A 14712-nucleotide genomic window follows, 5' to 3' on the forward strand; every position below is an offset into this window, starting at 1 on the left:
TGCTGGTAATTTAATGTTTATTGTCATTTTCTTTAGCCCTAAAACGCGTAATACAAAATGTTCGGGAAAACACCTGTGACAAATCACTACAGAAAATTTTCTTATATTAGCATTACATCGAACCTTATTTTACAGACTTTGAATGTATAAATAAAAGACATTTAAAAAAGGATAATTTATAAATGAGGGCATAATTAAACGTTTCCACTTAGTTGTAATGTCACCTTCATATAAGTGATATAAAAAAAATATCTGTTGAATAAAAATCAATCCCTAGTACATTTAAGGGCCTGAAGCTGATGGAACATTTATCTATTGTGTTTTTTAATATCTAATGTGGTTTATGATGATATTTTGGTATTGACCTTAATTAAGCTGAGAAGTCAAACGTACATTAGTATGTGGAAAAAAAGTCACAAGAAAAATAAAAAAAGAGACTTTCTCACTGCCAGCACTCAAGTTTATACTGTACCAACTTACTCATGCTACAGTACATAACATTTGTTTATGAATGAAATGTACATAATCAATAGTAGAAATTACAATTAATAGTGCATAGCCAGCAACCAGCCATGAAGAAAAGAATAAAGATGCTAAAGAGAAAAGATGTCTTCATGTCTGAGGAAGGACCTCTTGCACACATTCAGAAACATCAACCACAAACAAAACCAGTAAATGCTGATCACAGTTTATTTGTAGTTTCAGATTGCAGTTGTTCATGTGCATCTTCAGATGAAAAAAAATTCCAGGTTTGTTCTCATACAAATCAGTCTAAAATTTACTCAGACTAGTGTCAGCCTTCTTAACACATGAGTTAATAACACAAATTCATAACCAGTACATTAAATGAAATATATTTCAATGTGTGTTATTCTAGAACAGTTTTACTGTAATTCAGTGTCTGAATAAATTAAGAACTGTCACTGTCAAATTGCCCTACATGTACAGTATATGACTGTAAAATATTAAATTTTATATATTAAAAAATGTTCAAAATAGAACAGCAAAATCTCTTAAACTTCTAGTTTTGAAATGCATAACTACTTAGAAATGTGTTTTCATTATGAGTTTATTTTTTGATGTTCATGATTGGTGAACTGTCAGTTGCTTGTGTAGACCCTCTCACTCGAGTTTGGCCACTAATAGATGATGCTGGTGATGGCGTGGAAGTCAGGTGTTTGTTTCTTTGAGCTCTACTAAATGCATCACAATACGCTTTATAAGCTTTTTATGTTGTTACAAATACTGTGATGTCACACCACACTTTTTGGCTTCAACTAACTGCTCAGCTTTCTTCTTCACTCATCGTTGTCTAGGATCACAGAAGAACTCTCCCCATTCAGTCTATAAATATAACATCAGATGCTGTTGATCTCTAATCATGTCATGTTTTCTTTAGAAAGGGGCTATGATTATTACATGACAGCCTTCAAACATGGAAGACTTTAATTTTGCCTCCTGAAACTGATGATGGGTTCGGTCACCTTTGCTTTGGAGACTTTAGTACAGCATTATTTCACCTTATCTTGTGCTAAGATAGAAGAACCAAGTAAGCCTCAATATTCTGCATCCTTCCATCAGATAGAATAATGTATTATTAACAGTTAAAGCACTTTACCTGTATAGTCCAGATCACAGATGCAATAACAACAACTGCTAAACTCCTCATGAGGATCCTTCAACTCTCACTTCTTGTGTCAGAGAGAATATATTCAAGACTCTTACTAGTTCGTCTTAAATAGTCAATACAGGGGAACTTAAAATGCATGGGCTACATCCTGTCCTTTGTGACCTCACTTATTTTTATAGATTATCTCATCATTGTTCTGTTTCATCATCTGGCTTTCCGTGTAATAGTACAGTAGGTCAAGTAAATGTCAAGTGCTAAATTAATATATATGTAAATGTTGATGGTGGAATCTCTGTTTGATAGGGGGATATTCTTGCATGATATTTAATTTCTAACCTTGTTGTCAGTCATTTAAAGGGATAGTTCACCCAAAAATGAAAATTACCCCAAGATTTACTCACCCTCATGCCATCCTAGGTGTATATGACATTCTTCCATTAAATCACGGGGGTAATTTTCATTTTTGTGTGAACTTTCCCTTTAACTGATATAAATTTATTTTCAATATGCCAATAGGACCATTCAGCATATCAGTAGAGAGTGTTTTTTATTCAGTAATTCAAATATATTGCAGGCCTATCTTGTTAGTTTTACAGTTGTCAAGTGAATCAAAAAAGGAAGGAAGAGCTGACTGAAAAGGTTTGTTGGGGAGTTTTGATAGTTGGTGGGTTTGGGTCAAGTTTTTCCATTTCACAATGCTGTCACACTTACTGTAGCTGCTCCATACTGTCAGATTCTTCTGAAATGATTTTTCAGCTTGTCATCATGACAGTGTTCTTTACTAAAAGATCGGAAACACATCGCGCTCACGGAAAGTGCTTGAGAAAACAGTGTCTCTTCCTCACTGCATTAAAAGAAATGACATAAGCAGTTTTCATAACGGCTGGCCAAATTAAAAAACAAAACTAAAATTAAATCATCTTTGAGAGCAAGTTGGCCCCCTGGTGTTTTGGGGGCCCTACGAACTTTGCGTATTGGGAAGATCGTTTCTGCATCCACTACTGGAAGGACGTTTTCAAAAATGAATGTATAAACATATTAAAATGAATACAAAAATATATCCAGATTTTAGCCTTTAATTTGTGCACGTAACATAAACTATCTATGGAATGTGTGAACACAGAGCCGTGGGAACTAGGGGTGCTGAGGGTTCTGCAGAGAGAAGAAAGCCCACACTCGTTGTATGTGCATTGTAGCAATTATTCTCTTGATCTTATACTTCCAGACGTTGCACGTGAAGTAAATCTTATAGCAGAAGGCTTATATTTTGTCCAGGGTGTTGCTGTTCTTGTTAAAGCATCGGCAAAACACAAACGGCTCTTTAATCATTGTTTGGCTGTGAAGATGTCATCGTCAACCTTTTGGGATTATGCCCAATGAGATGGTGTGTGTGAACTAAAGCGATTCAGCGCTGTTGTTTAACATACCTGGTTATACTGACTACACTCGAAACTTTGAAGGAGGACAAAGGATTAAGAGGAGATACAAAAGCCAAAATACAAGCAAGCACTAAAAGGAAAAACTATCTTCAGTCTTCTTTGCTGTAAAGCACTTTTTGAGCCATGTGAGGCAGCGGCAAGGAGCCTGCAGAGTAAAAGACGAACACTCTTGAAGCCACAGAATGTGTGAATCTGCTGATGGAGAGACTAAAGGCCTTGAGAGTTGACAACACAGTGGCAGAAATGATCAACCAAGTGAAAGACTGTGCTGCAAAGAATGGTATGAAAATGCTTAGAGATGATGAGTCCAGAGTAATTAGGACTCCCGCTTGCTATCACTATCCTATTGCTCAAAATGCATGCAGTTTTAAAATTATTATTTTTTTAATTACATTTGTACTAAGTGGGCGGTAAAATGGCCCCAGTCTGACAAAGCAATTTGCTTTATACATTTACAGTAAAATCAGAGTACAGCCAGTTTTATCTTAAAATTAAAAAGAATATTATCAATACTTATGAATTACTAAATTATAATAACTTATTTGAAAAATATTGTTAGCTGATAACTTGAGGTCTTTTTTTAAATATAAAGCCCAAACATTTTTATTCAACCACCTAGTTAGAATCCATCTGATGGACAAACAAAGGATTAAAAAAAACCTGATTAATTTCTGAACCTGTTTTAATTTATCCTATATCTGACAGTAAGATTCACAAGATCTACAAGTCATTACTTTTACAAATAACTGCATCAGCATTTCAAAAATATTTTGGAATTAATATTTGAATGTTTTTCTATGAATCTATTAGTCTGCATTTATATTGCTTAATTCACATGTTTGACGTATCATATTTTGTCCCAGCCATTGCTATGGTCATCACTGTGTTGATCACTGCAATTTTTAGAGTGATTTTGGCATTTATACGTGAATCACTTCTGAAACTTTGCAGCATATATGTCGGCATTGTTCCTCGTAGCAGCAGGAAAAACAAAATATTAATTCGAATTTGTATTTGGTTTTGAATGTCTTGTTCGGGTTGTGTTGTTAATTTGTTCATGTTTACTTCTGTTTTTGAATCCCGTAAAATGTATTATTTGTTTAGTTGTTAGTCAACTACTCTCTGGGGTTGACATTATTTTACTGATAAATTACATTACGAGCTACTCTGTGCATTAGGTGCTATTCTCCACTGGATGGAGACATACAATTGATGTAACACAATATAGTTAGCTGGCAGAGGAATATTTAACCTAATATTAATTATTTCCATTCAGTAACAGATGGATAAAATTTTTGAAGCCTCAAAAAGAACAACATTATAAAGTAAAATTATTTTATCTTTATAAGAGATATACACAAGAGAGATAGTCATATGGATCGTGAATGTCATGAAGGATGAGTAATGACAGAATTCCCCCCCCCTTTTTTTGTGTGAACTATTTCTTTAATGATTCAGCATAAATATGATTAAATACAGTCCAAACTGTTACAGAGAAAAGGCTGGATGTTTGAGTGAAAGTAAGTAGCCCGAATGGTTATTTTTCAAAAATTGCATTTTATTTTGAAAGCAGATAAAGCTTTTAACATTCACATAAGCTAGAGGATCTAATAGTAGATACATAATATATATTCTTTGTTTATAGATGGATGAAATGATATAAAAGATAGATCTGCAGAATCTTGTAGGCCTCTATTGGCTCAGTCCATTATCTGCTCCAGACCTGGTGGAAAGATGATCATGTTATGAGTTTTTTCATCAGTGCATAAGCATCATATTAAAATGTTATATTAATGCTAGTGCTGTACCTTTCAGACGGTCTTTAATCCAGCGCACTTTTGGATCAGAGCAGTACTTTTCCTTCTCTGTGTAAAATCTGCAGGACAGATGAAATAAAATGAACACAATATCATGCATATTAATGTCTGTGAAATAACACTGTAGAAAGAGCTTACATTATCGCATCCACACATGGACTCAGAGCATTCTGATGCTTGTATCCAATCAGTTTAATTGCAGGAGGTATTCTTGCTTTCGACACCTCCTTACAGCAGCTCACTCCAACACGAGTGGGACGACGATCTGAAAGAGAGAACGAGATTGAAATCTTATATTGTGTGCATACTGTATATGTGTGAAAACAAGATGATCATGATTTTGATAAGGGCTCCATCAAAGAAAACGAAACTGTGGTATCGTTTGTGCAATATATATAGCAATGTATTAACCAACATTAAAAGGATCATCCACATAAAAAATGGAAATTCTGTCATCCTTTACTCACTCTCATGTATTTCCAAACTTGTATGCTTTTCTTTCTTCTGCTTAACACAAATTAAGATATTTAAAAAAATGTTGGTAACCAATCAATTTTGGTTCTCATTGAAATGTATTATATTTTTGGTCCATATAATGGAAGTCAATAGGAACCGAAACATGAGGATGAGTAAATGATAACCGAATTTGCATTGTAGATTATGCCTCTAAACATCAATACTAGTCTGAAAACATGCTGGTTTGAATTAAATGAACAATGCAAAATCTGAGTGTAAATGGAAAAAAAAAGTTAATTAAAAATCAGAGGATCCATAATAATAAAAACAAAATGCATTATAGAAATACAAATCCTAAAACTTACAGTTGACTTGCTGCGCAGTAACACACGCAAGAACCATCATCATCAGAGCTAACTTCCAGCAGAGCTGCATGATGTTGTAAAATATTTAGATAACCAGACGAGGAAGATGTTTGCAGGCGAACTTCTGTTTTGAAGATGCTACCTAGACTCAGGTCTTTTTATATGATATTTTTGAAGACAGGATATTCACTTCCTTTATTTCTCTAACCAGTAAGAGTACTCTGCAGACCTCATGTGACAAAAGTGAAATTCATGATCACAGCAGTATGAGATCCTGCAAATATAGTGCTCTTCCTAAGATTTCTAATCATCAGCAGTACATGAAGAGACAGTGACATTGACTTTGGTATTGAAATATCGAGTGCTGCATGTTTAGTTACTTACAGTTGCCTAGTGCGCCAGTGAAACATCCCATGAGTGCGATCAGAACAGCAACAGTGATTAATCTAGAAGTCCATGCCATAGCTATTGGTGTCCAAATCAAATCAAAGGTAATTTGGATGTTGGTCAGTTAGCCGGTGTTGATTATGTAGGTAAGTTATCATGCGGAGGTCTTTTAAGTGATGTACAGTAGCAGGCAGAAGGAAATATTGCGTCACAAACTTACCACCAGCCTTTTGAAATCATTGCCTCCAGTGATCATCGAAGCATTCACACCTCTCACCCACAAAACAGACAGTTTACCCATCAACATAATTTATGAGAAACTACATCCCCCCCCCTAGAAAAAAATGCAAAACAGGCAACAATTCATGAAATGAGTTGTGGTTTAATGAGTTTAGGGGTCAATAACTTTAACTGAAAACGTATGTTTTAAGATGAAGTGTTGAGTTTCTGATTTGGATGTAATTAGATGTTCTTTATCTTAGAAAAAAAAAAACCTTTAATATTTACATCATTTTAATTGGGTGTTTCGTCAACTATGAGCATTTTTGTTTCTGTGGATTGTTGTTGGTGTTTTTTCTGAAAAACATTTCAACCACATTTTCATTTCAACATTTCACATTATGTATTGTGTTTTCACTATCATTCTTTGTAAGAAATTATGGTGGTAAAAATGAAACCAGTTTTGGAACGAATTGGCCAACTGCTTTGTCTTACATATAGTTAATATATAGCTAGAATTGTATGTATCCTTAATACACACCATTGTTTGTTACTCAGATGTTTTTTATGAGTTTCATATTTGATGATTAAAAGTCAAGGATATTACAATAAAATATACATTTTAAGGAAAAAAAAACTCAGTAAAAATTGAAAAACATACTGGTAATTTAATGTTTGTTGTCATTTTCTTTAGCCCTAAAATGCGACACACTGCAATGCGTAATTCAAAATGTTCGGGGAAACACCTGTGACAAATCAATACAGAAAATTTTCTTATATAAACAGTACATTAGACCCTATTTTACAGACTTTGAATGTATAAATAAAAGACATTTAAAAAAGAATAATTTATAAATGAGGGCATAATTAAACGTTTATTTTGGTATTGACCTTAATTAAGCTGAGAAGTCAAACATACATTAGTATGTGGAAAAAAGACTTACTCATGCTACAGTACGTAACATTTGTTTATGAATGAAATGTACATAATCAATAGTACAAATTACAATTAATAGTGCATAGCAAGCAACCAGCCATGAAGAAAAGAATAAAGATGCTAAAGAGAAAAGATTTCTTAAGGAACTCTTGCACACATTCAGAGACATTAACCACAAACAAAACCAGTAAATGCTGATCACAGTTTATTTGTAGTTTCAGAGTTGCAGTTGTTCATGTGCATCTTCAGATGAAAAAAAATTCCAGGTTTGTTCTCATACAAATCAGTCTAAAATTTACTCAGACTAGCGTCAGCCTTCTTAACACATGAGTTAATAACACAAATTCATAACCAGTACATTGAATGAAATATATTTCAATGTGTGTTGTTCTAGAACAGTTTTACTGTAATTCAGTGTCTGAATAAATTAAAAACTGTCACTGTCAAATTGCCCTACATGTGTACAGTATATGACGACATATAGTATTTTAAATATTCAATTTTGTATATTAAAATATATTCAAAATAGAACATCAAAATCTCTTAAACTTCTAGTTTTGAAATGCATAACTACTTAGAAGTGTGTTTTCATTAGGAGTTTATTTTTTGATGTTCATGATTGGTGAACTGTCAGTTGCTTGTGTAGATCCTCTCACTCGAGTTTGGCCACTAATAGATGATGCTGGTGATGGCGTGGAAGTCAGGTGTTTGTTTCTTTGAGCTCTACTAAATGCATCACAATACGCTTTATAAGCTTTTTATGTTGTTACAAATATTGTGATGTCACACCACACTTTTTGGCTTCAACTAACTGCTCAGCTTTCTTCTTCACTCATCGTTGTCTAGGATCACAGAAGAACTCTCCCCGTTCAGTCTATAAATATAACATCAAATGCTGTTGATCTCTAATCATGTCATGTTTTCTTTAGAAAGGGGCTATGATTATTACATGACAGCCTTCACACATGGAAGACTTTAATTTTGCCTCCTGAAACTGATGATGGGTTCGGTCACCTTTGCTTTGGAGACTTTAGTACAGCATGATTTCACCTTATCTTGTGCTAAGATAGAAGAACCAAGTAAGCCTCAATATTCTGCATCCTTCCATCAGATAGAATAATGTATGAACAATTAAAGCACTTTACCCGCTATAGTCCAGATCACAGATGCAATAACAACAACTGCTAAACTCCTCATGAGGATCCTTCAACTCTCACTTCTTGTGTCAGAGAGAATATATTCAAGACTCTTAAAAGTTTGCCTTAAATAGTCAATAAAGCGGAACTTAAACTGCATGGGCTGCATCCTGACCACATACATTTTTGTGAAAGATTTCATCATTTTCCTGTTTTATCACTATATCTGGACTTCCCTTTAGTTTAGATTGCAAGTGAACTCATGTAGGTGTAAACGTCATGTACTAAATTATTTTATGTAAATGTAGATGGGGGAATCTCTATTTGAAAACCTTCTTGCAGTCATTTAATTGATATGAATTCAGTGTATGCTAAAAAAGTGTTTTATTTTTAATATGCCAATAGGTCAGTATAGCAAAAGTTTTTTTTTTTAATTCAGTAATTCAAATATATCTTGTAAAGTTGACCAGTTGTCAAATGAAGCAAAATAGGAAGGAAAAGCTGACATTGTACTGTTAAGAGGTTTGTTGGTAAGTTTTGCTTGCTGGTGCATGGCATGGGTTGAGTTTTTCAGTTTCATAATATTGTCACACTCATATGCTCCATAATGTCAGATTCTTCTGAACTGCAATACACTTGTTTCAGTTTCTCATTATGATGGCATCCTTTACTGACAGATTGGAATGCATCTACGACTGCAAGTCTATTATATTTTGAAAATGGATATATAAAAACTAAATTAATATATTAAAATCTATAATAAAATTAATGAAATGTAGACAGAACAAAATGTAGTTCACCCTAAAAAGATGGTCATTATTTACACACACACACACACACATTAATATATTAAAATCTATAATAAACTCCACACCCACACACACACACACACACACACACACACACACACACACACACACACACACACACGTTTGTGTGATTTGTGGGAACTTTCCATTTACTTCTATTACTTTTATACTGACCAAACGATATGTTCTATCCCTCAACCCTAAACCTACCCCTTACAGAAAACCTGTTTGCATTGTTACACTTTCAGATAAACATCATTTACTATTTTTAATAATATTTTTCCCTTGTCAATGTCAAGAATTTAGAGGATTTACTATCCTTGTGGTGACATTTGGTCCACAAAATGTAGCATAAACAAGTACACACACACACACACACACACACACACACACACACACACACACACACACAAAGATAAAAAAAAAGTCTCAGTATTTTTTTTACTGTTCAAAAATATCTTCTTTTGCATTCCACGGATTAGCACACCAGGGTGATAACAAACATGAAATTTTCCAGCCATGACTTCCTGTTTCACGGGAGTATAAATATAATATAAGTTAATACCAAGCCAAATTCCATTAATCCTCCACCACAACAGAATATAGTTCTGAGGTGCAGGACAAGATCGCTGAGCTTCACTAAATTGAAAGTGGCTGTAAGAAAATAGTTAAAGCATTGAAAATACCCATTTCCACCATCAGGGCAAGAATTAAGATGCTCCAATCAACTGAAGATGTTCCAAATCTGGAAGAGGATGTGTGTCTATATCATTCTAATGCACAATGAGTAGGAGAGTTTGAGTGGCAAAGACTCTCTAAGGATAACAGCTGGAGATATTAGTTGAGTCTTGGAGTCAAAAAGCGTCAACCAATCAATCAATAAAAATCATCACATTAACATCACCACATGTTGTTTGGGAGGGTTTCAAGAGAAAAAAATCCTCTGCTCTCATCCAAAAACAAACTCCAGCATATTCAGTTCACTTCAAATGGGATATGGTTCTGTGGTCAGATGAAATAAAAAAAAAAAAAAAAAAGGTTTCAAGTGAGTTCTAAATGAGTGGTTTGAACTGAAAAGGAGAAGCACCAACACGGACCTGGATGGATTCTGTATGGAAGAATGGTCTCCAATCTCATCAGACATTATACAAGAAGACTCAAACCTTGGCAAACGGAGGTTGCAAATAGTATTCAGTAAAAGGGGGCCAATAACTGTGGCCACCATGAGGTGGAGAAACACGTTTATTTCATAATGAGATCCCCCTTCATTTGTTTTACTTCAATGAAAGGTTAGATTTTTCTTGAATGAAAGATGAAAAGGATAAACATTTATTTTCACAGCCTTAGTTTTTTTATTATTATTTTTATTCAATTATTCATTTCTAAAAAGGCGCTGATGGCTCACAAGTCTGACTTTGAACATTTCGTAAATTAGCAAATTCTTAGAAATGTCTGACAGTTGTTAGTCTGGAGGAAGCTGATGCACAGTTCCCATTATTAGAGTGTTGTAGAGAAATGGAACGTATGACTGCTGTTTCATCAGACAGTCATAGGGTGTGAGTCTGTGTTCATCTCATCTCTACTGTGACCTGTGGTTTAAATCGGTTTCAGAATACTTGCGAAACGAACGCTACCTTTTGTAAGAGGTCGCTAACCTCTCCTCATTGCTGTAGCCCTCAGGCCTTTAATCAAAGGTTAAGACAGTCTCAGTAGACATTAAGAATTAAACTTACATTAGATACATACTGTTAATTGGTATTCAAAAAATCTGATTCCACAAGATTTTTTATAGTCAAAGACCAATATTTAGTAAAGTGTTTATTAAAGTTTTTCATTGTTACATACATACTGCATCCAATAAACTTTTTTAAGCGCTTTCAGAACTGTAACTAATGTTTGTCATTAGTTAGAGAAAAAAGAGAAATAATATTACATAAGTCATAATAGGAAAATAAATATATGTTCTTAAATTAGAAACCATTTAAATATATTAAACAAAAACATACACGTTTGCAAATGTGTAATACGTTCAATTCTAAAAAGAAAATAAAGATTTATAAATTAAGCCTTATAAATACAACTAGAACATCAATATTTGAAAAATAAATAAAAAGACAAAGGGATAACCATACTTAGACTGCATAGCAGCTAAGTGTGAAAGCAAACCGCAGATTGTTTCCTTTGCGCAATATGTTCAACATATTTTTCCAGCGTAGAAGATCCGTGTGTGTTTAGGGTTTAAAGCAGAAATACAATGTAGCTTGTATGACTAACAGGGATGGAAAAGGATCTTGCTGGTGTGGCTGGTGAAGACCAAGTTCTGAGTGAAGTTCACATATGTTTAGTCCCCATGTGTGTATCTTAAGGTTTAGTCTTATCGACACATTTTACACCATTCTGTTGAATTAGAACAGAAGAAAAACAGGTTAGGAAGTGGCCTTTCACTTTATATATATGCCAATATACACAATGTGTTGGTATAAACCCTGCAGAGGTCGTCATGCTTTATTCAGTTTAGCTGTTCTGTATTACTCCTTACTCACTCCACAGATTTTTTCCAAAACGTAATCTGTAAATTCTAACCTTTTGTAGACGTTTTATCCTTTTATTGAGCCATGGAGCATTTGGATCGATGCAGTGCAACCCATCATCTTTATCAATGAACCTGTAAAGATTAAAGGAGAAAATGCATTTAGACCACATATATAGACAAATTAAAAAGCTCTTTAACAAAGAGAGTTCACAGACAGGTGATTTCTTTAAATGTTGCTCAGCTGACTTACACTACTGCTGCAAGACATTTGCGTGTTGCTGGAAGGATGTAACAACTTGTGATTTTTTTCATTGGTTCTGTATTGTTGAACGTCTCCACATTGCAGCACGTTGGCCTTTTAGGGTCAATGGAGATCACTGCAAGCAGACAGAAAAAACATCCAGAAATAAAAGTTTTTCCTATTTTAGGTTGATTTGAGAAGCTCTCAATTCTTAATGCCCTTCAGTTGTATTAAAAACTCACTTCAGATGTCTTTGAAAGTTCAAAGTGTAAGACTGCAAAAGTGTATTTCCATTAAAATATGTAAGAATCTTTAACATGATAAATTTACTTGACGCAAAGTTGCGTAGACTTGTTTTGAGTTCTTAACCCATCAACCAATTCTTTTTTTTGCTCAAGCATAATCCTAATTTCATGAGATTTATGCTTGAAAACTATTTTTTTGTCCCAATATGATAAGAAAAATAAACATTTTTAATTAAATTAAATAATTTTCTCTCTCAAGTTTTGAGTGCAAATGTCAGTTTGTGTGCAGTAGTGCAATAGTCGAAGGATACTCACCTCCTGATGTTAAAGCACACAGAAATATAGCCAAAGAAAACAAACAAATCATTTGATGAGATGCTGAGGACAGGTGCATGTTTGCTGAGGGATCCTGTGTGCTGTCCGACTCCACAAACGGTTTGCTGCTTTTGGGTGGCTTTTTGCTTTTTATGTCCTCAGAAAAAGGGAAGTATTGTCTTTGTTCATGCTTCATGTGAATAAAGCGAATGGAATAACTTACGCCATGATTAATCATTCTGCAGCATTACGCTGTTATTGAGCTATTGAGGCTACCTCTTAAAGATGAACATTTACAGTTGTCCAAGTTGTTGCTTCACAGAACGATTAGCTAAATGATCTCATTATTTGATATAACAAGTCAAGAATGACAGGAATTATTTGAGAGTATCATCATGTGTAGGGTTTCTCTGAAATTCATCATTGGACAATCTGGACATATGTGTAATGGAACATCTTGTCATGCTAGTTGATGATGATGATGATGATGCTCTGTCACTGTTCTTTAATTTTGCAAGAATGATTTAATCAGGGCAAAACATTAAGAATTAAGTAACTGTGCCACAACAGATAAACACTGTCGACAAGTGTATTACATTATATGATTAAACAAAAATAACACATTTAAATTAAATAATTCATGCAGCTAGGATACAAGTGAAAAAAGTGAAACCAATAGCAATTTAACTGCTTAGCAGCTTGCGTGAAAACAAACCACAGCATGTTTCCTTCATGCAAAATGTTCAAATGGAAAAACGTGATGCATGCAAAAATGTGGTGGGTAATACAAAATCATTCTTTTAGCCAACCAGAATATTAATCAATAATATTTTTTTGGTTTTATGACTTTTACTTTGTTTACTCAGAACTAGTAGTCTGTGATAGAAAGTGCTATATCTGTGCTGAATTACCACTTTAAAGGAACAGTTCACTCGAGAGATGAAAATTTGCTGAAAATGTATTCACCCTCAGGCCATTCAAGATGTAGAAGAGTTTGCTTCTTCATCAGAACAGATTTTAAGAAATTTAGCATTACATCACTTGCTCACCACTGAATCCTCAGCAGTGAATGGGTGCCATCAGAATGAGAGTTCAAACAGTTTATAAAAACATCACAATAATCCTCAAATAATCCACACCACTCCAGTCCATCAATTAATTATTAATATAATGTGAAGCAAAAAGCTGTGTGTTTGTAAGAAACAAATCCATCATTAAGGTGTCTGAACTCTCATTCTGACGGCACCCATTCACTGCACAGGATCCATTAGTCAGCAAGACATTTTACAGAATGACTATAATTAAATAATTAAAAATGTAAATCATAAAATAAAATGCAATAAATGGAGAAAATTGAAGGTATTGGTGTAGTTAACACTGTCGTTCATAATAATAATAATAAAAACATATTTTTGCGTAATTGAAAATTCATTCCAAATTGTGTAATGGTCTTGTGACTCTAAACCTTAGTTACTGAGAAAAAGCCTTCCCATGTAACAGCTAACCCCAGTGTTCAGTATACATAATTGCCATATTTGGTCTTGACCATAAATGCTGGTCTGTGAATATCACTTCTTACACCCTCGTTCTCTTTTATATATATGTAACAAGGGAATATACCACATACAAAATTAGCAATAGTTGCAATAAATTCCAGCCAAGAGGAGTTATTTTAATGTGTGGTGGACAGTTATAGTCCAAGCAAGTTTGAGGCTTTAGTCACAGTTAGGACAGGAAATCCCCACAGTCACATGACAGCAGAGTCATTGATGGTTGTCTGTCTTTAGAGCTTTCCTCTGCATCATTTTGGTAACATGACAGCTTCAACCAGTTTTGAAACACAAGAGGCTATTTTTTCCCCCATTGACTTTGTGTGGTTTACAGACTACCCACAGTGCCAAGATGCATTTTTTTTTCTTGTGCTAGCTGCTCTGAATGCTTTGGTCTGTCGGTCAGAAATCACAGCTGCAGTTATAGTCTTACTGCTTGAAGAGTGATGGAGTCTTTGAGCTGCTTGTCTTTTCATTTTTAGCTTGCAAGAAAACACCACAGAGCCCATCTATTTTACAATAGCCTATTTAAAGAATCTTATCTGTCTGATTTACTATTAAACAAACGCTTAAAGCACACCTTGCATAAGAACATTTATTCTACTAATCACTCAGTTCCGAGAATAATGTCAG

At 34.2% G+C, this 14712-nt stretch overlaps 1 protein-coding gene across 2 annotated transcripts; it reads right to left on the reverse strand.

Annotated features, from left to right (window-relative positions):
• Window positions 1-4606: 4606 nt before the first annotated feature.
• LOC109053336 (C-C motif chemokine 8-like) lies at window positions 4607-6284 on the reverse strand. 2 transcript variants are annotated; one of them, XM_042714513.1, is made up of 4 exons: window positions 6092-6284; window positions 5025-5151; window positions 4878-4945; window positions 4607-4792 (listed from the first exon to the last, which is right to left on the reverse strand). In XM_042714513.1, exons 1-4 carry the CDS (start codon window positions 6168-6170, stop codon window positions 4770-4772), a joined length of 297 nt encoding a protein of 98 aa, XP_042570447.1. In that variant the 5' UTR covers window positions 6171-6284; the 3' UTR covers window positions 4607-4769. The 2 variants fall into 2 exon arrangements, with proteins under 2 accessions (XP_042570447.1, XP_042570448.1); XM_042714514.1 differs by lacking the exon at window positions 6092-6284 and adding an exon at window positions 5708-5865.
• Window positions 6285-14712: the final 8428 nt, after the last annotated feature.

Source organism: Cyprinus carpio, chromosome A24 (genome assembly GCF_018340385.1).
Source record: "Cyprinus carpio isolate SPL01 chromosome A24, ASM1834038v1, whole genome shotgun sequence".
Lineage (NCBI taxonomy): Eukaryota > Metazoa > Chordata > Actinopteri > Cypriniformes > Cyprinidae > Cyprinus > Cyprinus carpio.

Bases quoted from the DNA above. Each gene is read 5' to 3' on its own strand.
- LOC109053336 (XM_042714513.1), bottom strand. From the start codon at position 6,170: ATGGCATGGACTTCTAGATTAATCACTGTTGCTGTTCTGATCGCACTC. The intron at 5,152-6,091 runs GTAAGTAACTAA...TCTCTCTTTCAG, and splicing joins CACTGGCGCACTAGGCAACT to ATCGTCGTCCCACTCGTGTT. The intron at 4,946-5,024 runs GTAAGCTCTTTC...TCTGTCCTGCAG, and splicing joins CCATGTGTGGATGCGATAAT to ATTTTACACAGAGAAGGAAA.